Source organism: Urocitellus parryii, chromosome 3 (assembly GCF_045843805.1).
Source record: "Urocitellus parryii isolate mUroPar1 chromosome 3, mUroPar1.hap1, whole genome shotgun sequence".
NCBI classification, from domain to species: Eukaryota; Metazoa; Chordata; class Mammalia; order Rodentia; family Sciuridae; genus Urocitellus; species Urocitellus parryii.
Genome location: NC_135533.1, coordinates 170884829 through 170911736, shown reverse-complemented (window position 1 = coordinate 170911736; position 26908 = coordinate 170884829). Strand labels below are relative to the sequence as shown.

The window sequence follows — 26908 nt, the reverse complement described above, 5'->3', positions numbered from 1 at the left end:
GTATATAGAAGGAAGGGAACTCTGTTGTTCATTTTCTATCAGTAGATGTAAGGTGTTGAATGAGAAAAAAAAAAACCTAATCCCACTCATGAAAAATTTATAATACCTATTCCCAGAAGGGACATGTCCACTCAAAGAATATTCACAAGTGATATAACCACCACCTTACTGGTATGTTTTGCCTCCTGAACTAATATTTAAGAAGAAGAAATAAGAGATTTATCTTCACAGTGTCATGAACGTAAATGGACCATGGTACAAATCTTGATGCCCCAAACCTGACTGCATTCTGTGAAGTTCTTATATAATCCAGACTTCAGACCCACAGCACCATCTTCCCTGTCCACTGTATACCACAAATCTTTATTTTAGTTTTATAAAAGTAAAAAAAGCCTGAGTCTTTGTCTAGGCTCTTGGTAATTTTTGAACCCAGAATGGGATATAGGAAATGAGATTCAGAAAGATTAAAAATCACCCTTTTCTGTATTGCTTCACTTCATCCATTTCTCCTAAAAACTCCTGAAGTTAAACAGGCCTCTAGTAAGATAAAAGTGAATTCATTATTTTAAAAGATATCTGTGACCTGGTAGAGCTGGAACTTGCTGGGTTTACATTTAGTTTTGTCATAAAATCTGGTTTATTAAGAACATTTATCACTTACCAACAGATGAGGCCAGTTTCAGAAAGTATTTCAAATATTTTTGGCAAGATGCTGGTAAAAGCTTTGAATTCATAGATGAATTATAAATGATTTTAATCTATTCTTTAAAGCAGGCTCAAGAGGTGGTTTGTGTAATAATATCCTTTCAGCATATGTCATTTATGTGTGTACACACACACACACACACACACACACACACACACATAATAAAACATTTAAAAATACAACAGGGGCTGGGGATGTAGGTCAGTGCTAGAGTGCTTGTCTAGCAAGCATGAGGCTTTGGGTTCAATCCCCAGAAAACACACATACATACACATACACACACAAAAAAAAAAAAAAAAGGAAAAAGAAAAAAGCTATATAAATTTGCTTCTCGCTGAGACCTATCTTGGCCAATTACTATCAATTAGTTTGAAAGGGCCGATTTGATTATTTCCTTTCTCTCACTTGTACACTTATCGGAGGCCTCCATAACAACGACCAGGCACTCTACACACTTTGGCTCACTGAATCATCACTGGACTCCAAGAAGTTAGTACTATTACTAGCCCAATTTCACAGATGACAAAAGTAGGGTTCAAAACAGTGAGAATTTGCCCCCTAAACTCACAACTGGTAAAAGAGCAAAGACTCAAGCCTTGGTTATTGGACTCCAAAGCTACTGTGCTAAACCACTATATGGAAATGCCGTTCTCATCTACTTATTAAAAAAAATCCTCATCAAATATAACTTTGGTAATAATGCTTTAGATCTGCATAATACTTCACAGTTGACAAAAAAAAAAAACACAACTTCTAATCCCTGCAGCTACTTCTCAAATAGCACAGAGTACAACATTAGTGTACTAATGTTGTACTCTGTGCTATTTTTTATTCTATAAACCATTTTCCTCTTGATCACTTCCTACAAAATTAAGAAATGCTACACTGCAGAATTTTCACTGGTCCCACATCACCCAAGGGAGTAGAGGAAGATCTGTAAATTTAACATATGGATATGAAAATGAGTAAAATCCTTTATGTACTCCTTGAAGCAACTCTACATTCATTAGCTGATTTAAAACCACCCCGTAAGAAAATGGGAGTCTTCCTGAGGCAGGTATGAGGAGACCAAGTCCCAGAGTGAACAAGGGTCACTGGCAGGACAAATCCCAGGTCATCTAGTCCTCTTCTTGGAAGTCTGAGCCACATCCTGGGAGCCTAGGGAGGCCTCCACCTTGGAAACTCAGACACCAACTGTGGGTTGGCCAGTGGCAGGTGGGTCCTGAGGTGCAGAACCAAGGAGTGCCAGCCAGCCCACCACTTGCAGCCAACATTCTGCACTCTGAAGAGGCCAGGTGCTGAAATGCCAGTGTGATATCTCCTGTGCCAGTGTACGGAGGGAAGCCTCAAAAGGGACCCAAGTTAAACGAACAGCTTTAAAAGTGAAAAATTGCCAAGCTTTTAAAAAAAAAAAAAGCTAGTGTAAGAAATGAGACACTCCTCAGGTCTGGACCGGAGACTTACAGGAGATACTTTTTTCAGTTCTTTGGTCATAATGGGATTGCTCCTCAAGGACAACTTATGTTCTATTGCAGCACTAGTTACAGACATTCTCAGCTCTTCCCAAAGAGCACCACCACCAGAGATAAAAATGTTCATGACTGCTCATTACTTGGCTACACAGGGCACACGGTTCATAAATTTCATACTCACCTTGAGGAAAAAAGGGTCTGTTGTAACACCAAAGATTTTCCAGCACATTAGTCTTACAATGCTTTAAAAATGTATAAACACCAAATCAGTGTTCAAGTCAGTACAGGATTACAATAGGATGGCATGGCCACATGAAAAGAAAGAAGCCCAAGAGCAGAAACAAATGTTTTAAAAATGGTCAACAGACTTAGAAACATACAGCATCATCTCACACTTCCTCATTAGAGGGCAACAACATTTGTGATTTTGCCTGAAAGTGGGTGCCTTTTAATTCAGTGCTTTGGGGATTCCATTTGGGTTGGTCTGATGGTCCCTCAGGTCTATGCAACAGAAATTATCTTTCTTGGGACATTTATGTCCTTCTGGTTTCACAATGTCTCTACTGCCCACCCTGCCTATAACCCCCACCAAAAAAAAAAAAAACTGGAAAAAGAATCTTCAGATTAAAATAAAAAGTTTAAAATTGCTTTAACAAACAAAAAGGACAAATGGGAAAGTAACTTGGCTATAGCCAGGTGGAGAACTGTCAGAAGAGGAAGAAGGAAGAGGCCAGCTCCTCATCAGTGTCCCCTGTTAGCTATCTCCTCCTCTTCTGAGATGTCCCACACAGAGCCCCCAGGCCTCCACTTGCACTCCAGCACTGGTTGTATTATACTGCTTGCCCACGGTCTCCCCACTAGACAATGCAGGCCTCAGCACAAGGCTGCCGTGTCACAGGTACCTTGGTGCCCCTGGCCTCTGGCCCAGAGCTGGCCACTTGACAGAAACTTGGAGAACACTGGCTCAATCATCCAACCTGGCTGGGAGGCTTTGTTTTTCAGATATGGTTCTTACTTCACCCAAGGCACCCCTCAGCATTTCCTACCAAAGTGGCTGTCTGAGGAAGTAGAGGCAGTCGTTAGCCCCTAGTAAGCCTACTACTCTAATTTTGGGGGAAGACTTAGATTTTCTTTTTAAAATTCACATATCCTTTGCATTCTCCTTTGCAGTTGTATTGTAAAAATAATGTCCTTCAAAAATTTATTTTTTCAGTAAACTGTTCATGAGGATGTGTATATTTTTAATTCTCCAGGTTTGGGTATCTTCCCAAAGGTCACATATTGAACCCCCATCATTATAACAGAAAACCACTCCTCCTATCTTTTCCTCTTTTTTCTTTTTTTTAAGCACCTCCTGATTTGGCTCCTACCTCTGCTTCATCATGCTGGGGCAACAGTTTTGCCCGGCGAAGCTGAAAGATAAGGCATGTCACTGGCACTGTTAAAATTAGAGGTTTCCATGGTCTCCGTCAGTTTAGCTGGGTTTAGGAGACATGGGGCGCCAAGGAATTCACAACAGAACTGCTGTTAACCTTGTATGGGCAGTTCCTGTGGCAAAGCTTCTCCAGGGATAAATGCCGCTCTCACCAATCCTGACCTTAAATCTAAGGCCACAGAGACTCATTGGGAGGAAGGCCTTTTAAAGCTGCAGTGAAAGAACATGATCTGTAGAAGGCACCTGGGCCGGGGAGGGGGAGTGTGTCATCCCCAGCTCAGACCTGGCCCTACTCCTCTCACTGAAGGGGCCCTGGCTTATGGGCCATTTCTAGAGAGTAGCTTCACATGATATTGTGTATTTGGGCATGGAACTGACCATAATTATAGAATTCTCAGTGCTGACCTATGAAAACAGGCAGAGTAGATTTAAGGGAAAGCGAAGAAAGCAAGCTGAGTTGGATAACTAAGCTCCACTCTCTGCTCTGCAAAAGGCAGTCAATTTTCAAAAAACATAAGAAAGTCCTCCTTACTAACATGAAAACATCATGTCCCCAAGGTACAATGTTGGAAAGAGCAACATGAGGTGAGTCAGGAGCACATAAACTTTCTTGGACTCAAGCCCATCAACACTATTTCCTGAGGATGTCTGGGCCCAGTGCAGCAACAAAAGTTCCTCCAGGAGACCCGGGCACCTCCCACCACAATGGCTGCATGCTGAAACTACCTCAGAGAGTCTAGGTAGCCTGTGGCTCCTTTATCTGGAGCACCTGAGGAATGGTGAGATAGATAGCTGCCCACAGGGGCTCTGGGATAGCATCCCAACCACAGGCAGGAAAGGGCCTTGCAATACCAGCAGACCCTTTCCAAGCCAGTCTCCCCCAAGCCCTGTAATATGGAGTCAATCCAGAGGCAAGGTGGTAAACAAAGAGAAAATTAAAAAATGATGACTGAATGAGAAGGATCATTATGAGGCCACTGGAAATGTATGTGAGCAAGTTTGTCATTCTGCCTTAAGGAAAGATACTCCATAGTCTGATTAGAAATGAATCAGAGAGACAATACTCATGGTGACAGCAAGCTAATAAAGGATCCTAAGGCTTGTAAACTGATGGGTATTTGTGCATTTCTCCTTCACAACAAAATCTGAAGCACCACCATTTATAATGCCCTGAGGGTGACTACTAAAACACCCTGTTATATGCTAATGGAAAGTAAACCACAAGAGACAAAGGTCTTCCTGGGGGAGACCAGGCTGGGCGGCCTTTTCCTCACTTGTAATCAATCTCCACACACTCTCATACTAATGCTTCAGGGTTACATTTTCATTAAATTAACAGTGTTTGGCAAGCATCAGAAACATAGAATCTCACAGACAGATACAGGCAGAAAGAATCACAGTTCAATTCAAAAGCAACACACTGAGGGAACATCAGAGTCCAAATGCATGCAGAAAAGCCATCAGAGAGCAGCTGGGAGACACACAGAGCCGCCTCACACATGGCAGCAGGAGAGTGTGCGACATGGATCCAACTGCTTACCCACTAAGGACACCAAGAACCAGGTTAAGGACGAAAAATGAGCCAAGGATGATCAGACTAACAAAATACACCCATGGCCATTCCCATCCTATCGCATCATTTACCTGTAAAATGTAAGGAGATCAGTTATCAGTTATCCATTTACTAAAGAGCAGAGCCCCAGTTGCAGCTGTCAGACCACTCAGTGCTTTGGCTGAAGGTTAGTGCTCATAGTATAGGGACTGGGCCTAGGTAATTCCATCTTTTTCTTCCAATAAAGACAAGTTCTATTGCTAAATCTACAAATGGGGCCTACTAAAAGTCTTCCCAGACCAGCTCACTTAGCTAAAGTTTTGTACCAATTAATGTGCATTAAATTTGGATCCAGACCAAGAAAGCAATTACAAACGTATCTCATTTTAGGAGAGTCAAAAGGGCAAGCCATGGAAACTGTTTAAATCCCAAGTAACAACGTTGATTAATTTCTGGTCAATAATTATTCTATAGCTTTCTTTCACAAAGACTGGTGAGGTTCCAGGAAACCCCTTGATCTGGGAAGCCTCAGCAGAAAAGAGAGCATCTCAAACCAGACATGAAGCATTTGGCACCCACTCGGAGGCCCCCTCTAGCAAAGCCTGTGTGGTCTTGGCAACTGTCCTCAGGACTCTGCTTTCAAGATGAAAGAGGTGTAGCTTACCCGCTCAATACACCAAGTACAAGATTTAGTACGAAAAATGACCCAAAGATGACGAGACTGACAAAATACACCCAGGGCAATTCAAATCCCATAGCATCATTCATCTGCAAGAAATAAGATGGTCTCATAGGAGTGGATTAATAGGAGAATCTAATAAGGAAAGAGGGTCACATTAGAGAGAGCATTCTATACATTTAAATAAAACATTTACTTAGACTGAAATCAGAGACAGCAGCCAATGTACATTCATTGCATATTCCTAGCACACATACACACACAAGCACGTGCACCCACACACAGGAAGAGTGACTGAGGCTTTGAGGCCAGATACTAGCACATCATGGTCCCAGGTAGGGAAATCAATTGGGATTTGGCCCTTTCTTGCAGGAAACTGCCTCACTAAGCAAAAGTAGCACTTAGCTGGAATCTGTTTTCTGCTCTGTGGAGCTGATAGTATTAACTTTACTTTTAAAATTTGTGATGGTGGAAAAGTCTTCATTATAGAGACAAACTTACAATATTTGACTCTATAAATGCTTTTTCAAAAAAATAAATCTCCTAAAATGATAAGCTTCTAGCAGAAGTCAACCTATCCAAGAAAATCTAACCTTAAATCTGGCTTATCTATAATCAGTGAGTAGAAATATAACTAAATGAATGCAAAAAAGAGAAAACATTTCAGAGGCCAGTAAGCTGACACATATTCAGGGGTCACTTAAGGAACAAGATTTTTCTCACTTTCACTCACATAAGGATGCCGGCTTTAACCTAGATGACCTCCCATAATGGCCCCAGCTGTGAGATGACCAAGTAGAGATGTGAAGAAGGGCTCTGCCAGAAGAACCTGTCAACCCTACATCTAGACAAGCTCAAGCTGCGTGCATATTTGGGCGTAGCTTTTGTCAGACCCTCCCAGGGGAGGTTTGGTAGTGAGCAGCTTTCACACTGGAGCAGACAGGTGCTTTAAGGATCACAGCTGGATGGAATTTTCCAACAGCACAGGTTGGTGTTAAATTGGGCAAACATCTCTCCAAAGCAGGAGGTGTTAAAGACCAGTCAGGAGACAGAATGGAATACCCCAGGTCTGACCCTTCTGGCACATCCAGAATCCTCAGCCAATGAAGAATCTGGGTGATCTCTCCTGCCCTGCAGGGATCAGCCCTTAGGGTGTTTAAGCCTGTGCCTTCTTGTACCTTATCTGGCTCCCGGCTTTAGCTTTATAGAATAAGGCTCATGCATTTCACAATGTTTGCCTCATGCAGAAGCCAAACAGGAAAAGAGAACATAAAAAAAAAAAAAATCACCTACCATCTGTTGCTGAAGCCTAGGGAGAGGGCATTAAATCCCCTGTGAAACACCTGTTTGGCCACATGAAAATTGATGTGCTTAATAGAACTCATATCAGTCTGCACATCTTATACTGGCAATTAGAGTAATGAATGAGCCAGGGCTGTGGCTGCAATTGTTGATCTAATTAAGTTGGATAAACTAATTTCAGCAGGAAGGCAGAGGGTAATTCTCCCAAAGCAACTACGCCACTAAACTTATTTAAAAACCCATGTGTGTAGAAGAAACAGGCTGCCTGGTGGGGTGGCCAGAGCATAGTCTCAAATCAATACTTGTGACAGATTCTCTCTGGGCCTGTTTTCTTCTGTTGAAACAGAGGTGCATGTGGCAGAGGAGAGTGTTATATGGGGGAAGGGGAGGATGTACAAGTGCAGGGCTCCATTAGGAAACCTCACTCTTCTACCACTCTGCCAGTGTAAGCTGACCAGGGCCATCTGCTTCTCCAGTACTCCTTTAGACTTCAGTCTGGTGTCCCAGAGTATGACTCTAGTAACCGTTGTTTACTCTACTTGGAAGGGAAATTTTTCTTTAAAGAAATTAAATTCCTTTTTCATTTCTTGAGAGTAGGTGCTCAGCAGATTGGCATTTGATCAAATTAGAAGTATCACCTGGAGTGACAGCTGAGGGCAAGCTGCAGCGAAACAATAGCCACAGGAGACTAGCTCTCTGCCAGAAAGGGGACAAGAAGACATAACTTACGCTCTAAGGGCCTGTCTTTCTCCCAACTAAACCTTCTCTACTGAGTCCCTTTCTGAGCCAAGTATTTCTTAGACCTTACCATACACATTGGGAAAAAAAAATCAGAACTGCCAAGCTGTTCCCCCCAAAATACCCATGTGAAGACAGAGAGTGTACTTCAGACTGTGCATAATCTTTATCAATAGTGGAGAAACTGGGACTAGGGTTGTGGCTCAGTGGCAGAGCACTAGCCTAGCACTTGCAGGGGCACTGGATTTGATCCTCAGCACCACATTAAAAAAAATTTAAAATAAAGGTATTGGGTCCAACTACAACTAAAACAAAATATTTAAAAAAAAAATTAGTGGAGAAACTCACATAAGCTAAAGGTCTTTGATTTATCCTGGGCTCCAAGAAATAGTTTTCTATTTAGATTCAGCTCTCTCTCATTTTAGAGGCTAAATTCAACATTCTTGTCTTAAATTGAAGGCCAATTTAAGGCCTTTTGTTTTCTCTAACTGTTGAAAACACTACTGGAAACTTCATCCACTGCTTGTAGTTCCTCAGGCATGAAATATGAGAAAGGCAAGGCCTTGACTGATGACCTGGACAGGAATTTCCCAGGTGCTTCAAATGAAGGACACTGTCAGTTGACCATGAGCTTCCTATTAGAATCGGGCAACGGGCACCTCCATAAGTGTACCATTGAGGAAAGAGCTCAGTGCTCAGATAAGAGGCCATCAATGGCTTAGATGAATAGCTCTCTCCTGAAACCAATACTTTCAAAATTAATTTTCTACATTGAAAAATATTTCCTCTAAGTTAAAGAAGAAAAAAAGGAACACATGCCATTCTAATTCTTTACCTTATAGATAAGGAAGTTAAAGTCCAGAGAGGTTCAGTAACCTGCCCAAGGTCACACAACCAGCCTCATCCAGCCTCAATACTCTTGTCGGCACTATGCCCTACCGTTTTTATGGGCAATATATATGTAAGTCAAACAACACTTTAGTTAGGTTTATATAGCTCACTTTGTTTTTTTTTTTTAAAAAAAGCACTACAATAATTATTTTTCCACCAGAAGTCGATGATTTTACTATCCATGCTTCCAAATAATTCTGTCCTAGGTGTGCCTTTCTGCATATGGGACATACTGCTCTTCTCAAGACCCTGCCAGCCATTTGCCAGACACTATAGAGAATTACAGCATTAACTAGCTTGAGAATACTGACTGAATGTAAACTTGACTAGATATAAAACATTCCCCCACAAAGACTTTGTCCACCATATTCAAATACCTAAAGGATTGTGAAATTTGCTTGCAATTATTTAAAATGCAATCTCCTTTGTTACCCAAGATATTCCTTTTATGCCCTATTCATGGATTAAAAATAGATATTCAGACATGGTCCATCTACACTAATGAGGCAGTAAACCTGGACCTCTTGAAGTGTGGCAACAGTCACTTTCATTTGATGAGCACCTGCTCTGTGCTGGAACAGGGATGTTCTGTTCTAAAACACAGCTGTGTGGGTTTCCAGCTGAATGTGGCCCATAAAATATTAGGAAGGCTTGGTTCCTTGGCTCCTGCCTATCTCTATGATGGGTTAATAAATGCAATCAACAAGTAATTAAAAATAATTCTGATGTGTTTCAGAGAGTAAGATCTTAGAGAACACTCTGGAAGACATTACTTAGCTGCCCCCTAGTGTTTTGGAAGGATTCACAAACTGCTGACAAGTAGAAAAAAGCCAAGAAAAGACTACTGGGGCGCCTGGGGTTGTGGCTCTGTGGTAGAGCGCTTGCCTACCATGTGTGAGGCACTGGGTTCTATATCAGCACCCACATAAAAATAAATAAATAAATAAATAGTTATTATGTCCAACTACAACTAAAATATTTTTAAAAAAGGACTACTGGGTTCTAGTATAGACTAGGGGGTCCCCAAACTATAACCCAAAGGTCAAATCTAGCTGCTGCCTGCTTTTATATGACCTTCAAGTAGCTGTTACATTTTTAAATGTCGGGGGGCATGGCAAAAAAAGATTATCTCATAACACATAAAATGTCATATGAAATTTAAATTTCAGGGTCCATAAATGACATCTAGGTGGAATAGTGCCATACCTACTTCTTTGTATATTGTCTGTGGCTGGTCTTGAGCTCCAACAGCAGATCTAAATAATTCCAACAGGGACCTCACGGCCTGCAAGGCCAAACATATTTACTACGTGGCCCTTTATAAAAATGTTTGCATATCCATACTTTAGACAAAGAAAAAAAACAGCTAGAAGACCCTGGGAATATACAGTGATATCCCTATATCCCACTCTCTCCAGCTACAAGATCTCAGACCTTCTATAAAGGAATATAGATTGATGTAATGTTTAGGAATTACTTAAGCTCCTCCATCAGAATAAAGAGGCTATGTAATTCATAGAGAATGTAATTATGTTGTCAAATTATTAACTATGTGATTGTCATACTAACAATAAAGATAATTATATCATCATCCTAGGTGATACTTAAAAGTTCTCTAGAAAGCAAATGGAAACTTGTTTGGGGGAGGAGTTTTCTCTTTTAATCACACGTTCCCAGAGTTTTCACTGCTTGGTAACAGGACAACTGTGAGGGAATCATCATGTAGAAATGTAACAAAGTGTAATATTATTCATTAGTCCAGGCATGTTGGATCAGCAGTTGACAATTCATCCATAACAATAAAGAGTAAAACAAATCTGAGGGGAATCAGATTTTTATTTTTTTTAAAAAAATTCAGAATGTTGCTTTCTGTACTGTTTGGGGGAATGGGTCAGAGTTTGGGCAATTTGGGCTGGGGTTGTGGCTTGAGTGGGAGAGCACTTGCCTAGCATGTGTGAGGCCCTGGGTTCAAGCCTCAGCACCACATAAAAATAAATAAATAAAATTAAGGTATTGTGTTAAACTACAACTAAAAAATTTTAAAAAAAAGAGTTTGGGCAATTTGGATGATTCTTTTTCTGTTTATCAGAAACTTAATGGAAAGATGGATTGAGGCCTCACTTTGAGTGGGATTTGCAATTTAGGAGACAGGCATAAAAACAAACACTTTATCTGACCTGAGGAGTCCCTGTGCCTGGCCATGATCTAAGCTCATCCAATATAATATCCCACCTGGTTTCCTTTTCATGAAAAGGCCTTGTCTTACAAATATAATTAACAGATGTGCATATTGACTCACACAGAAGCACACAAACTCACTCTCACTCTTTCTCTTCCCCATCCCCCATAACAATCATAAAAATGATGGGAAGGAGGAGAAACAAGATATAACATGTTGTTGATACATAAGCCTTACCAAACTAGACTCACACTTTGGACACTAAAGGTAAAAACATGCCTTGCCTAACATTGAACATACAGTCGTCCCTCAGTATCTGCAGGGGGTTGATTCCAGGACACAGACCCTTCAATACCAAAATCCACAGATGCTCAAGTCCCTTACATAAAATGGCAATGCACTGCATATGACCTACACACATCCTCCTCCCATGTACTTTCAATCATCTCTAGATTACTTTTGATTCTTAATACACTATAAATGTGATGTCATTTAACTGCATTATTTATGGATAGAGAAAAAGGTTGCACATATTCAGTAGAGGTGCAATCTTTTTCATTCCCAAATATTTTAAGTCTGCAGTTGGCTGGATGTGGAGATGTGAGACCTGTGGATGTGGAACCCATGGATACAGAGGGTCGACTGTATAGGGGTTTCTATAACCTGGCAAGCATAGAGCCCACCAATGAAGGGAAACAAAACCTATGTATAACCATTATGTGTCCTTAAAGTTATAGAGTAAAAAAAATAATATAAAATCCTATCAAGTTTAGATTTGGAAACTATGAGACGATACTTCTCAATTTGTAGGCCTTCTAACAAGAAGCCATCAATTCAAGAAGTACTTCACTACTAATTTCCTTTTAACAATTCATTATTGGAATTCTAGTTAACCACAACTGGACTGGGATTTAGGCTCCAAATCTATATGTTAGCTATTTTTTTCCCAGTGACTCTTATTTAGCAGGAAAGAATATCTAAACTTCTGTGAGGTTTTCAATTCTACCAATAAGCCTGGCACTGTAGCACATGCTTATAATCCAGCAGCTCAGTAGGCTGAGGCAGGAGGATGGTGAGTTCAAAACCATCCTCAGCAAAAGAAAGGCACTAAGCAACTCAATGAGACCCTGTCTCTAAATAAAATACATAATAGGGCTGGGAATGTGGGGCTCATTGGCCTAGTGCCCCTTAGTTCAACCCCTGGTACCACCACCTCCCCCCCTGAAAAATTCTACCAATAAACAAACTCAGCCAAGGAGTTTATAATACTACTGTACTTCATTCATAGTGTCAGTAACAAAAGGAATCAGACCCTAGTCATTGAAAGAATGTCCAGCTGTTGGATGAGACTACCAGCCTTGGTAGTTTGACACCTTTTCTGCCCTACCAGAGTTCTATAACCCCTAAGAGATAGAAAGAACTAAGGACTTGTGCTGGGCTGACTTATATTAATGGGAACATTATAAAAAAGAAATTATGATGGGAAAAACTTGTGCTGGGTAAAGGTTGTACTGAGCTATGAAAAGTATGAAAGGGATCCAAATTATCATCCCTTTGGAATCTAGTAAAATAATCTGCCTTTATGTATGAAAACTCAGTTTCAGACTGTGGAAGTTGAGTGAGAAACCACACTCTGGCTCTCAAGAGTTTAATCAGAACAGCCCTGACCACCTGAAGTTCCTCCCACAGGGAACTGGGCAATCAGCAACAATTCTCCAAGCAGCACTGGGGAAGGGGAAGACTAGAAGGCCAGAAGCCAATAATACGCAGAAGCCTTCAAGAACTTAACCCTAAGGGAGCAGAATGAAGAGACTCAATGAGTGAAAGCAAGGTCTAATTCCCTTCCCCAATAACTGACTTCCAGAGTTTCTTTTTCAGCCATCTCTCACTAAGGAAGCATCTATCCAAGGAAAGAATAAACTCTCTCCTCAAGTGGCTTACCCAGTACAGCACATCTGTCCAGCCCTCCATGGTGATACACTGAAACACAGTGAGCATGGCAAAGGCAAAGTTATCAAAATTGGTGATGCCTCCATTTGGGCCAACCCAGCCACTCCTACATTCCGTGCCATTGGCGGTACACTGGCGTCCATTCCCTGAGAACGCACATGGAGCTGGGTCCTCTTCAGCTACGATATCTGTAAAGACAAAGCAGGATATGCCACACTTGGGAGAGGAACATCCAAGCCCAGAAGACATGCTAAAGCCCAGAACACCCCATCTCCCACTCATGCCGTCTCAGAATCCTAGTTGCCCTTCAAGGCCATTTTGAATACTTCTTCCTCAATGGAATTTGCCATTTCCTCTCATCACAATCCACTACTCTTCACTCTGTACTCAATCTTACAGTTCTTTCCTGAGCTTACAGATCACAATGTTATTGGTTTGGCTCATGGAGGTCCCTTATCTTGTTTGCTAGGACACATTACACAGGAAATCAGAATGGAAAGGAGATTAAGTTCTCATTCATTCTTAACATAATTCACACTAAGAACTAGCTCAACAGACTTGCTGGTATATTTGGCATCAAGAAATACCCTTCTCACATTTTTTTATTTTTTATTTTTTCTAAAACCAAACGTTGCTTATTGCGGAAATCAAAACTTTTAAAAGTTAGATTAGTTACCATTTTCAGTTCTTACCTGAGTCAGCAAAAAAACATGTTTTGTGCATTTTTCCAATAAAAAGTTCCAATCCTATAATAGCATAGATTATGATTACAAATAATACCAAAAGGGCTATGTGAAGGAGGGGAACCATGGCTTTTATAATGGAGTTCAGGACAACTTGTAAACCTGGGAAAGAGAAAAATCAGTTTGTGAGCCAGGAAGACAATTCAGATGAGGCACATATATGATTCCTAATAATACTTGCTCTGTTTAAGATGTATAGTAATAAAACTGGATGGAAGGTGAGCTGAAGAGGAGAATTACAGATCATCTAATCCAACTGCCTATCAGGAAGGAAAAACTAAAGCTTGAGAAGGACTGCTGATGTCACTCATTCATTTATTTATTTATACATTATTTATCCATTCAACAAAACTCCTTGACCATCTACCATGTGCAAAATAAAGGTTAGTGCTTTGGATGATATGAAAAGATATTACATAAAGTGTCTCAAGGTTATGTTCTAGAAGGAAATATAAGAATATTATACAAATTATTCTCAGGTAGCACACAGATGCTATGAGCATATTAAATGGTTAAAATTAAAAAGAGATGAAAGACATTGCCCTTGAGTAGGGTGAGGGAAGACAACTCCTAACAGGGCCTACAGGGTGAGTAGGATGGATTTCCACAGATGGGCATGGAGTGAGAACGCAGTACCAAGAGTAGCACAGCAGGAATGAGCACAATGTAGGTTTGGGGTGAGGTTTTTTAAAAAATATTTATTTATTTAGGTTTTAGGTGCACACAGTATCTTTATTTCACATTTATGTAGTGCTGAGGATCGAACCCAGTGCCTCTTGTATGCTAGGGTGCATGCTAGGCGAGTGCTCTACCACTGAGCCAGCACCCCAGCCCTGGGGCAAGTTTTGATCAGTGATCATGTAGTAGGAAAGAACATCAGGAAAGAGAAGAAGATTGCAGCCATATCACTCTGAGTTTTGAATTTGGGTTATGGAGCCAGACTTTAGTCCATCAGCAAAAGATAGCTTCCTCATAAAGATGAACAGGACAGCAGCAGGTGAGACAGGCAAGAAGTATTTCAAGAGTGCCGGGACTCCCAGGTAGGTTAGAATGAGGATCAGGATGAGACCAGAACTGAACAGTCAGATGGAATTAAAGAAAGGCACTTGGTGGCACTCTGAATATCTAAGCCAGGGTAACAAAGCAAATCCCAACATCCAAAACAAAAACAAGTGTTTCAAAAGAAGGATCTTTCGGAATTAGGGACAAAGGCCAGGAGGCAGAGGAACAAGAGTGACTTTAGATCTGTCCAGTTTGAACACTTGGCATAACATTAAGGTGCAAGTGTCCTATAGCCCAAATGTGAGCTTGATAAAGGAGAGAGACAGGCGTTGCACAGAGCAACCGTGCAGGTCCAGCTGCCAAGGAAGAGATGGGAATGATGAAGAAGGTTGGTGGGGGATTGGGAGAAGGACAGCAGGAATCAGAACCCACACTAGAACCAGGCTTCCTGGCTCCCTGGTAACTGGTCCAGCGTTCTCCAACACCCATGATCTCAAATTCTGCTGTGTTTTTCTTTTCTCCTTGTCCCATTGTCTCTCTTTTCTCAAACTGCCCCTTTTCTAGTATATTCTTAGTTTCCTAATACCTATTCAAAGAAAGAATATAAGACACTGATGTACTAAAGGTAAGTAAATTAAAAGTCAGAATAAGCAAAGGAAAGAGAATATTTACCAGCAATAAAAACAAAAGTTTGCCATTACAAATAGCATTGGGAAAAGTCAGGGGAGTGGGAAGGTCAGGGAGGGAAGATTGACAAGAGGGTTTCACATCCAGAAAGACCCTGTCTTTCTAAAGCCTTCAATACAATACAATACTCAGTGCTACCTTTAAATGTTTAAATGTTTATTTGGGGGGAAATATGACAAGTAGTATGATTTTCAATATTTTTGCATCCTAAAAGGAATTAAATGGAGGGGCATGAAAAACATTGGCTCGAAACTATGTGGAGGGGCTGGGGTTCGGGCTCAGTGTAGTGAGCTTGCCTTGCAAGTGTGAGGCCCTAGGTTCGATCCTCAGCACCACGTAAAAATAAATTAACAAATAAAAGTATTGTCTCCATCTACAACTAAAAGAATATTTTTTTAAAAAATTAACTATGTGGACAGATTTATTTATTTATTTTTTTTAGAGAGAGAGAGAGAGAAAAATTTTTTAATATTTATTTTTTAGTTTTTGGCAGACACAACATCTTTGTATGTGGTGCTGAGGATCAAACCCCGGCCACACACATGCCAGGCAAGCGCACTACCGCTTGAGCCACATCCCCAGCCCCAGATTTTTTATCCGTTTTTTTTTTTTTTGGGGGGGGGTGCGTGGGGGACATGGATAGGTCATCCTAAATCATCCATCAGTTAGCTTTTCAAGATTATGGAAACTATATGCTTCACGAACATTTTTATATTTAGTGTAACAACTGTATTTCAGATTGGCCCAATTTATGAGATGATAGAGTTGTACCTTAATGTGAACAAGTATATGAACTTTATATTCAGTTCCTTTGGACATAATCAACATGTACAGTAGATCTCATGGGACTCTAATCAAGGAGGTATGAGAAGGAGTAGAATGAATTGCCAGGCCAAGAATGAGGGGATGTGGTGCTGGCCTTGTGCAGCTGCCCACCAGCTTGAGAACCTCTAGTCACCACCTCTTGACAGGCCTTGGCTTGCTTATTTAAAAGAAGATGCAGAGAAAAGAGACTTTTTTAACAGATGATGCTTAGAAAACTGGATAACTATATGTAGAAAAATTAAGAGACTGCTCTCTCTGATCCTGAACAAAACTCGAATTGAAAGGGATCAAAGACGTAGGAATTATATCAAACTCTACAACTGCTAAAAGAAAACATAGGGCCAACACTTCATCATGTAAGTGCTGGCACTGGCTTCCTTAGTAAGACTCCAAAAGCACAAGAAATAAAACCAAGAATTCAATAAGTGGGATGCCATCAAACTGAAAAGGAAATGATTAAGAGCATAAGAGAGCCCACAGAATGGGAGAAAATCTTGGCCAGCTACTCCTCTGATAGGGGATTGATATCCAGAATATACAAAGAACTCAAAAAACACCTAAAACACACACAAAAAAAACCCAAATAACCCAAATCAATTAATGGACAAAAGAACTAAATAGAAACTTCTGAAAGAAGAAACACAAATGACCAAATCCATGAAAAAATGTTCAGCATCTCTAGCATAATTAGGGAAATGTAAATCAAAATTGCACTAAGATTTTTTTCTTACTCCAATCAGAATGGCAATGATCAAGAATATGAACAATAATAAATGCTGGTGAGATGTGGGGAAAAGGTACACTTGTATGTTCCTGGTGGGACTGTTGCCTAGTACAACCAATCTGGAAAGCAGTATGGAGACTCCTCAAAAAAATAGGGATGGAACCACCAATATGACCAGCTATCCCACTCATTGGTATTTTCCCCAAAGATCTAAAATCAGCATACTACAACAATATAGCTACCTCAAAGTTTAGAGCAGCTTAATTCACAATAGCTAAAATATGAAATCAATCCAGATGCCTGTCAATAGATGAATGGATTAAGAAACTGTGGCATTTATATACAATGGAGCTCTACTCGGCTATAAAAAAGGATGAGATTATGGCATTTGCCGGTAAATGGATGGAAATGGAGAATATGGTTCTAAAGAATTAAGGTAAATTCAGGAGCTCAAAGGTCAAATATTTTCTTTTATATGCAGAATCTAGAGTAAAATAAAGGAAAGGGGGATGAAAGGACAGGATAATATAAAGAACCAATCAAATGTAAATTAATACACAAGTCAAAGGAAGTCAAGTAGAGGAAGGAGAATGAAAGAGGGGAGGAAGGATAGGAGAGAAAGGGGGGATCATGAACTGAAACTGATTTCCATGTATGTACAAGTTTGTCAGGATGAACTAAAGAGCTCTGATTTAAAAAAAAATGCAGACATACCAGAGTATCTTTAGAGTTCTTTCCCACTTTGATGATCTTGAATTTGGTAAACACTGATCAGCTAACTGAATCCGGGTGGTAAAGAACTCCACAAACGTCTGAATTACCACTTTTGAAATACACTTGCCTTTCACTAATGACTATTCCCATACAAACATGCACACAAAATTATGTCTTCTAGAATAGTCTGAAATCTCTTTTGAAGGGAGCAGACAATTCATAGATAAGTATAAATAATGAAACATTCCTAGGCATTTTCAATGATTGCAGGTACTTAGAGAAGAATCATCAAGCCACAGATGCCAACCAACACAGGAAGGAGCATGGCCCTGGAACCCAACTCCTTCCCCTAAAAAATCCATTTGGGTTTGATGAGAGGAATGAATGTTCCCTTCTTGGTCAGTTAAAATACGGGTTTAAAAGTCCTCCTGTTTCTCCCTGTTGTCCTGTAATGGGAGAGATCAGATTTCCATCAAGTTGCAAATAGCAGTGTTTCTTGGAAAAATTTAAGCTATACAGTTGAAAACTGGCTCTCCAGAGTATGGAGGGGCACAGTACTAGTCCGTCTGCAGAAACCTCACTAGTCAACATAATGCCATGTGGATTCTGGAATTTTTACCAGCCAGAGGTGCTCATGCACGCACGAGCCACAGCCTCAAAAGTCTGCACGCAACAGTCCTGTCATTTTTCTCTTTGGGGGAAAAGGCTGTCATGGTTACTTTGAAATTAGATTAAGCTATAACAACTAAATCGGAAACAACATGTTTGCTCACTGAAATTCTCATTTAATCATGTTACACTTTAAAAAGCCAGTCATTTTCAAGGTATTTCTACTTTTCTCAATTGCTTCCAGACAGTTCTGTGGTTCAGACTTGTGCTGATCTTTTTCAATGAAAATAAATGAACCATCTGGAAAAACAAGTACACATAAAACACCACTTCCTACACTTTAAAATGTTAAATTTGGAAATAATTCTATGGGGTTTTTTTTCTTCCAGAGGATTTTTGGTGCATTCTGAGTGCCAACAGGTTTAATAAAATTCCATGAAGAATTTCTGGAGAAGAAAAAAAAATCTGTGCTCTTCCGATGACTATGAATTGTAGAAAATAGGCACATCCTATAGTCCTGTATCCCTAACTTCAGTTTTGAGCAGGTGACCATCTCAGAAGCACCAGTCCTAAGAAAGGCATTAGGACTTCTATCCTCTGAAGTCCCCAATACAGGGGTCCGCCTAAAGGGAAGGACAATGAGGCAAACCCCATACTTCTCAGAGAAGGCTTAGAGGTCTGCAACTCCAGGCAGCAGTGCACCTGTTCCAATCCAGGTATGATTCAACCTGGCCTGGAGGTCTGATCCAGAAGCAAAACAGGGCCTGGCACTCCCTGGTACGGAGGGCTTAGTGGATACCACCACTATCTCTGGCTCTGAGAACTTCCTCTGTGCTTCAGACATGGTGCTAGGGCTCTCCCTCCATTCTCTAATTAGGTTCTCACAACCACCTTCAAGGCAGGACCTGCTGTACCCTGTATGCTGGTGTGGGAGCTTAAACATTCATCCCTTTCCCTCAGAACTAGACAGACATATAAAGAATGAAATTAAGTCATTTGCAATAAAAAGGGTGGAACTTGAGAACACTATCTTAAATGGAATAAGTCAAACTCAGAAAGTCAAGGGTTGTATGTTTTCTTTCATTTGTGGAAACTGAAGAAGAAAATCAGGGAGAGGGTTTTGGATCTCATGAAAATTGAAGGGAGATAAGTAGAATAGAGGAAAGGGATTGGGAGAGGCAGGAGGGAAAGAAAAGGAAAAATACTAGGGAATAATATTGGCCAAAATATATTGTTATATTATGTGCATGTATAAATACAAAACAATGAATCCCACTGTTACGTACAACTATAATGCACCAAAATATGGAAAAAATAACTGGACAGGCACAATTCTTAGTAGTAGGATGGCTATCCATATTTTCCAGAAGCCCAGCCCCCTGTTGCTCCGCACTTTGAAAAAAGGCTGCGAGGCGAGTCCTCCAATACCCTCCATCTACATCACCTACCACTTTCAGAGAGGCAGGCCTGGGAACAGGGAGATGATGGTGGTATACCATCAGAGAAGAAAACTACACTGGAATCTGGATGTATGAAGCCAAGGTCTCCCACCACTACCCAGCCTCTCTGCAAGAGGAGTCTCTCTTCTACAAAATCAGAATGACAATAATCACCACATGCCCCCTTTCAGGGCTATCTTGGAGATCCAAAATGACAGTGCAAACCACAGTGTTCTGTCAACTGTAAAGGCATCCATGGTCGGTCGGCTGCTGGGCTACTGATGGGTACAAGGCAACTCACCTCAAAGCACTCTGTTTCATAATCCTGGACCCACCTAGAAGAAACAGATCAGCACAGTCCTGGCTCTAGGAAACAAAAAGTGCTTACTGGGCACTCCTGATACTAGTCGAAGTGGTCGTAACACTCGGAAGGCACGGAGGGCTTTGACATCAAAGCCTCCTGATTTGCCACTGGAGTGGTTCCCGCCTTCTGTTTCTTTGGTTAATTGTTCCAAAATTACACTAAACAATCTGAAAGAAAGAAAGAAATGTCTGTCACTCAGGGAAGCAAAATAGGATGATAATAGTAGTTATTTTTAAACAAGGGCTAATTCTGGGAGGCTGCTGCCTAAGTAAAAAGGAGGCAGAAAATAGGGTTCTTACCCTATTCCTTGTTCTAAAAGGATTTGGGATAGGAGCTAATGTCATCTGTTTCCATGCCAATAGAGCATCCCTAAGCAAGTTAACCTCCACCAAAGTAGAGACTCACAGGGGATCCAGTGATGACAAGTGGAATTGCCCCCAATCAAAATGGAAGTAACAGTGATCCTGGTGATCACCATCTATGAGTACTGGTGATATGCGTAAGCACTTCACATCTCATCACATATGTTGTGCAGCAGGGATCAACAACATTTTACTTGTGCAGAGACAAATTCAATGGGAACAAGTAATCTGTTCAATGTCACGCAACTAGTGGCCAACCATTTGAAACCAGGTGTGCTGGTCCCATGAGAATGCAGGTTCCATAAGGACACAAAGTCTTTTCAAAGACTTTGTAAAATAATTTGTTTTTTTACTGTTTTGTTCCTTTAGTCTGTTCTAGCCTAGTGCCTAAAACAGCTCCTGACATACAGGAAGTGCTCAAAAAATATTTCATGAGTAAATCAATGAATGACTTCAAAGTCCCACATCTTAATGTGTTATACCACTTTCAAAGCAGTCACTGACACACACCCCCACCCAAACCCTCATAGGAATATTTAGGAAATGATGTAAATCACAGATGCTAAGGAGCTGTGCAAAGACTAAAAACAGTTACCTGAGGGAAGGGATTAATACCATTCTCTTTTGAAATGTGAATAATATTGTATCTGGCAAACAGGATGAATTTTTTCCTGCTCTCAGAAGGTTTTTTTTTTCCCAGATAAAGCTATTTTCAGGCAATCTGTTCATTTGACAGTTACTTTTACCCTTTTAAATAAATATTTATTCTTTGGAATTGTTACTCGTTTTTCAGAATAAATATAAACTTACCCACTGCAAATAGCATTGACTCTGGCCAATCAGATTGTAGGAATGATTGGCCCAGCAACAAAGAAAAGGTTCCTAAAGTGTAATTAGCAGCCAAAGGAGAAATTCTGCCACCACTGGCAGGCCTCTGGATCACCAAGACACTAAGTCCATAAAACGCAGGGTGGTCTGATTACAATCCTGATCGGGCACAGCCATGTCGTTCTGGGCATTTATAGACCAGCTCTTTGTTGTAATAACAGTACAGCAATTAGCAACAGATCCAGCCAGAAGGGAAAATAAGCCAGATATCTACCTTTTCAAAGACTTTGTAAAATAATTTGTTTTTAGTTTTTCAAAGCCTCTTACGACAGGCTCTCCCTAGTTATAACTGGGGAAACATATCATATTTATGATAGGTTTCTCATTAGCCTAGTTTAAAAAAATTACTGTGAACTCCTTCAACAAGAACAAATTCATAGCCGCACAGAAACCAAGCAAAAGGAAGAAGAAAAACCTCAAAATCTTCTGAAATGTAGAAGCCACAGGAATTTTCATCCCATGGGGTTAGGAAAGTAATTTATGCAGGTGGTGACTTAAGATTGCCTTCAAGTATCAGTGTTTTGCAGGGTGTACTTTATAGTTCTTTTGTACCCTGTTCTTCAGCAATGGCCTTGAAAATAGGTGAATAATGTCTCTCCCATTGCAGAAGAGGCTGAGGAGGAAAGAAGCCAGCTGCTATTCCTGGACTGTACTGGGCTGGAAGGGGCTGGACAACTTCCATACCTAACAGTTCTGAAACTGTTAGGAGTTTAGGAAAGTTTCTTTCTTTGGGCCTCAGTATCCCCCTAGGTAAAATGAGAAGTCTGGATTTAGGGACACCAGAAACCTGCCCTTCCCATTCTCATATTCTGTGATTCTAGTTCCCCTCATTACCACTGTACCAAAACACACATACATACACACACAGTGCCTAAAATGATAAGGACATGAGAAGAACATAATATTTACCCCAAGACAAGAGGAAAAGAAAAAAGAAAGAACGGCCTTAGTAGCTGCAGAATGAGGACACCATGCTCTTCTTCACAAAAGTTTAAGGGATGAGCCTGAATGCCTAAATGTCTCTTTACTGAAAAGTCAGAGAAGTAGGATAAAAGTGGATTTGAATCAGACTGTATTTTAAAGGGAGTGACGTCAGCTCTGCTAGGCCCAATGAGTCCTCCTGTGGTCACATTATTAACAGCTAATATTTTAGAAATACCCATTACTTCCTTAATGCTTGGTTAGTGGGAATATTGACAAAAATAATAGGTCATTGTGGACTTGGAACAGAAAACCCATTGGACTGAGATACAGACCGTAGTTGGAAACTCTAGTGAGCAGGAATTTGATTCAAATGAACACATCATAATTCATCTTTTAAAAACTTTTATTCTACTTTTTCTTGGACTGTAATTTAATGTACATTTTAGATAAAAAAATAATATGCTCTAAAGTTTTTCGTATTTAATGAGAAAAAGATTGATGAGTCCGGTTCTACTTTAGTTTCCTATGTAACTTAACTTTTAAAATCAAGTTTATTATCTTAATTTACAAATAATATACCCATTTATAGTGCAGAATAAGGTGAGTCTGCAAAGCATATGTCTAGGTAACAAACAAGACCACCAAGGTGGATTATCTCCAACCCCTCCAACAGCTCTCTCATTCCCCAACGAAGTCATCTTCCCTCTGTCCATCCTCAAGGATCCACAGCTTGGCTCTTTATCCACATAAGATTTTTCCTCTTCTATAGCCTAAAACAATAGGATCATGTAGTATATTCTCCTTTTTGTTTATCTTCTTTTGCTTACCATGTTTTCTTTAGGTTCAGCCAAGTTGTTAAATTTATCAGTAGTTTGTTTCTTGTTATGGGGAGTAAAATTCCACTATGTAAATAAACCATAGTGAGTTTATCATTCACCTGTTGTGGGATATTTGGGTTATTTGAAACCAGCTTTCCTCTATTATGAATAGTCTTTCTGTGGACATGTGTTTTCATTTGCCTTGGATAAAAACCCAGGAGAATTAGTAATAAAGTCACATGGTGGGTTTAATATTGTAAGAAACTGGAAAGATTTTCCTAAGTGATCGTACCACTTTCCATTTCTAGACGTATTGTGTGAGAGATCCAGTTGCTCCACATGTTGACTAGGGTTGGATATTTTTGGTCTATTTACGTTTAGTAATCCTAGTGGGCACATAGTGTTGCCATGTGGTTTCAAGTGACATTTTAAAAATTACTAATGATGTTCATCTTTTCAGAAGTTTGTTGGCCTTTCTTTTGGGGCAGGGTTGAAGACCTATTCAAATTTGTTGTTCACTTATGTCTTGCTATTAAGTGGTAAAAATTCTTTATATATTTTGAATACAAGTCCTCTGTTAGATGTAGATACTGTGAACAGTTTTCCTACTCTGAATTGGCTTTTCACTTTCTTCTGTCTTTTGAAGGAAAGTTCTAAATTTTGACAAAAGTCTTATTTTTCAATTATCTTTTTTATGGCTTAGTATCCCTGAGAAATTTCTGCCTACTCTGAGATATAAAGATATTTTCCCATATTTTCTCCTAGAAATTTTATAGTTTTTAAATCTCACAAGTAGGCCTCTGATCCATGTTAAGGTAATAATTATATATGGTTTGAAGTAAAAATAGAATTTTTTATATTGATGAACAGTCTTACCAGCACCATTTGTTGAAAACAGTTTCTTCTTATAAAGACATTTTTCTAAAACCAATTGATCACAAATATATGGGTCTATCCCATTGATTTTTATGTCAACTCCTTATGCCAATGTCATACTATGTTGACTCCTACAGCTTTACAGTAAGCCTTAAGGTCAGGTTCCAGCTTTGTCTTTAAAGATTTCTTAGGCTAGTATAGAGTCTCTCTCATTTCCACATAAATGTTGGAATAAGACCGTCATTCTTCTACAAAAATCCTGCTGGGATCTATATTAGGATTCAATACATAGGGTGTAATTTCTTTCCAAATCAAGCTAACAATATTGAATCTTACAAAATGTAAGCACAGTACTTCCATTTCTTTAGATCTTCTTTAATTTCTCTCAGCAAGATTTTGTCATTTTAGTGGACTATTTATGCCTAAATAGTTTAAGTTTGGGGGGTTCTAGTGTAAAGTAACATTATAAATATTCATTTCCAATTGCTAGTACATAGAAATCCCCATGACTTTTTTTACAGTGCCCTTTAATCTAGAAACATTCATTCAGAAAATCCATCTATGGTTTTAATTTTTTAAATTCTCTGAGATTTATTTTATGGCCAAGAATGTTGTCTCTCTTGATAAATGTTCCATGTACAGATGAAAAGAATGTGTATTCTGCTCTTATTAAACCAAGAGTTTAAAAAAAACTAACAGTCAATTAGGTCAATGGTATTGTTCAAGTCTCCCTACATCCTTAGTGATTTTTTGTCTACATGATCCATCAATACACTTCAACAGAGTATGGAGACGTACAATTATAGTTGTAGATTTATCTATTCCTCTTTTGCTTCTATCAATTTTTACTATGTATTTTGAAGCTCTATTATTAGACATATGTAAATGAGGATTGTTACATTCTCCTGATGAAATGATTTGGGGGCACAGGGTGCTGGGGAAATCAAACCCAGGGCTTCAGACATGCCAAACAAGTTCTTTACCACTGAGCCATATCCCCAGTCCCAATAAAATGATTTTTTACCATTATGAAGTCTTTCTCTCTATGCCTGATAATATTCCTTATTCTAAAGTCTACTTTTGAGGTAGTAATATAGCCATTCTGGCTTCATTTTGATAATTTTTGCATGGTATACATTTTCCTGTCCTTTTACTTTCAAACTGTGTCTTTATATTTAGTGTGTGTGAAGACACCAAAGAGTTGGGTCTTGTTTTTGAACATGCACAGTATGATAAGCTCTGGATATCAATAAGGATTTCACTGAGCTTAAATCTACTGTCTCACTATTTGTTTTCCATTTGTCCTGTCCTTGGTTCTTCCTCCTCTTTCCTGCCATTTCTGGACTGAGTTTTTTTTTTTTTTTTTTTTCCTCATTTCACTTAGGCTCCACTATGGGTTTATTAACTAAACTTCATCATTTTTTCTAGTGGTTTCTCTAGGGCAAGTGCCAAGAAAAAAATTTCCCATAAAGTGCCAGATAGTCAATATTTTAGGAGTTACATGCCATAAGGTCTCTGGTGTAACTAATAACTTTGCCATTAAACAACAAATATCCATTGACATGTGGTTGAGTTGCAATAAAACTTCACTTGCCAAAGAGGTAGCAAATAAGCTACTTTATCACTGGGGGCAAGAGGACAAGCTTAAACCAGATTTGATTTACAGAGGATAATTTGCCATTTGGTCTCTAGGGTTTAAAACCTACATGTTAACTTATCCTGCTCTGTCTTCAAGTATTTTATCATTCTACCTATTGCATAAGCATTTGATGAGTGTAAAACAATTATTTCTCTGTTCTGGACTTTTGTGAATTGTTATATATTGTTTCTATAGAAGGTACAGACTCTACGTTTTTTCTCCTAAAGAGCTTCTAAAATGAGAAAAGAAGTCTTTATATGTACCCATCCATTTATCTTTTTGGGCATTCTTTGTTTTGTGTAGATCCACATTTCTAGCTGGTGTCATTTTCCTTTAGTCTCAAGAACTTTGACATTTCTTGAGGTGCAGGTCTATCAGTCATGAATTCTCAGCTTTGATTTGTCTAAAAGTAGTTTATTTTGACTTCAGTCTTGGAAGATATTTTACTGAATAAGAACCATAGTCTGACTATTTCCCTCCAGAACTTTAAAGATGTCTATCATCTTTGGCTTCCATATCGGATAAAAAGTCTGTGATGTCTTTTTCTCCGTTTTAAGATTTTCTCTTTATCTTTGGTTTTTAATAAACTGATTACGGTTATGACGTGTCTTGATGTGGCTTTCTTCATGTTTGGTCTGCCCAGCAGATTTTGAGCTTGTTTAATTTCTGAGTTTTTATTTTTCATCACATTTGGAAAATTTGAAGCCATTCCTTCAAATATATTTTTTTTTCTGTCTTCCCTCAAAACTCTCCTTCTGCGATTCTAAAATATATCAGTTAAACCATCTGATAATTTCCCACAGGTCACCAAGGTGAAGTTCATTTTCCTCTTAATTATTATTTTTGAGTTGCTATATCTAATTCCCTGAGTTTTTTCTTTGATAGTATCTTAATATGCTATTAAGGCAATTCAGAATTTTTTTTCCAGAGGTATTTTTCAGCTCTTAACATTCCATTTGGTTCTTACATTGTCCCATCTTTCCTCATTATAGTTATATATTTCTTTTAGGTCACAAACATTTAAAATAGCTGTTTTCATACTATTGTAATGACTTTCTTGCTAATGCCATCATCTCTGTCATTTCTGAGTTTGTTCCTATTGACAGAATTTCCTCCTGATTATGAGTCATATTTCTTCATGGGTCCAGTCTTATTTAACTAGATGCTGGACATTTGGGAGTTACTTCAAGTATTTAGATCTCATTTTTTTCCTCTGAAGAATGCTAAATTTTGTTTTGTCAAGCAGTTACAGTATTCGCAGCGGGTCTTCTCCTTTTCAGGCTTCTTTTCAAACACTGTTGGCAAGGGTTTCAGATAATCTTTACACTAGAGCACAGGATGGCAAACTTTTTCTATAAAGGGCCAGAGAGTAAATAACTTAGCCCTTGTG

At 39.4% G+C, this 26908-nt stretch overlaps 1 protein-coding gene across 5 annotated transcripts in view; it reads right to left on the bottom strand.

Moving 5' to 3' along the window:
• Cacna1d (calcium voltage-gated channel subunit alpha1 D) overlaps window positions 1-26908 on the bottom strand; it is a 460416-nt gene that overhangs the window by 125456 nt on the left and 308052 nt on the right. For 3 of the 5 annotated variants that reach the window (XM_026388660.2, XM_026388659.2, XM_026388663.2), the window contains exons 5-8: window positions 20036-20178; window positions 13597-13749; window positions 12896-13092; window positions 5154-5257 (exon numbers count right to left, since the gene is read on the bottom strand). In XM_026388660.2, the coding sequence (XP_026244445.2) occupies window positions 5154-5257; window positions 12896-13092; window positions 13597-13749; window positions 20036-20178 (597 nt within the window). Of the gene's footprint in view, window positions 1-5153; window positions 5258-5829; window positions 5934-12895; window positions 13093-13596; window positions 13750-20035; window positions 20179-26908 lie in introns of all 5 variants that reach the window. The other 2 variants (XM_026388662.2, XM_026388664.2) reach the window with 1 other exon arrangement.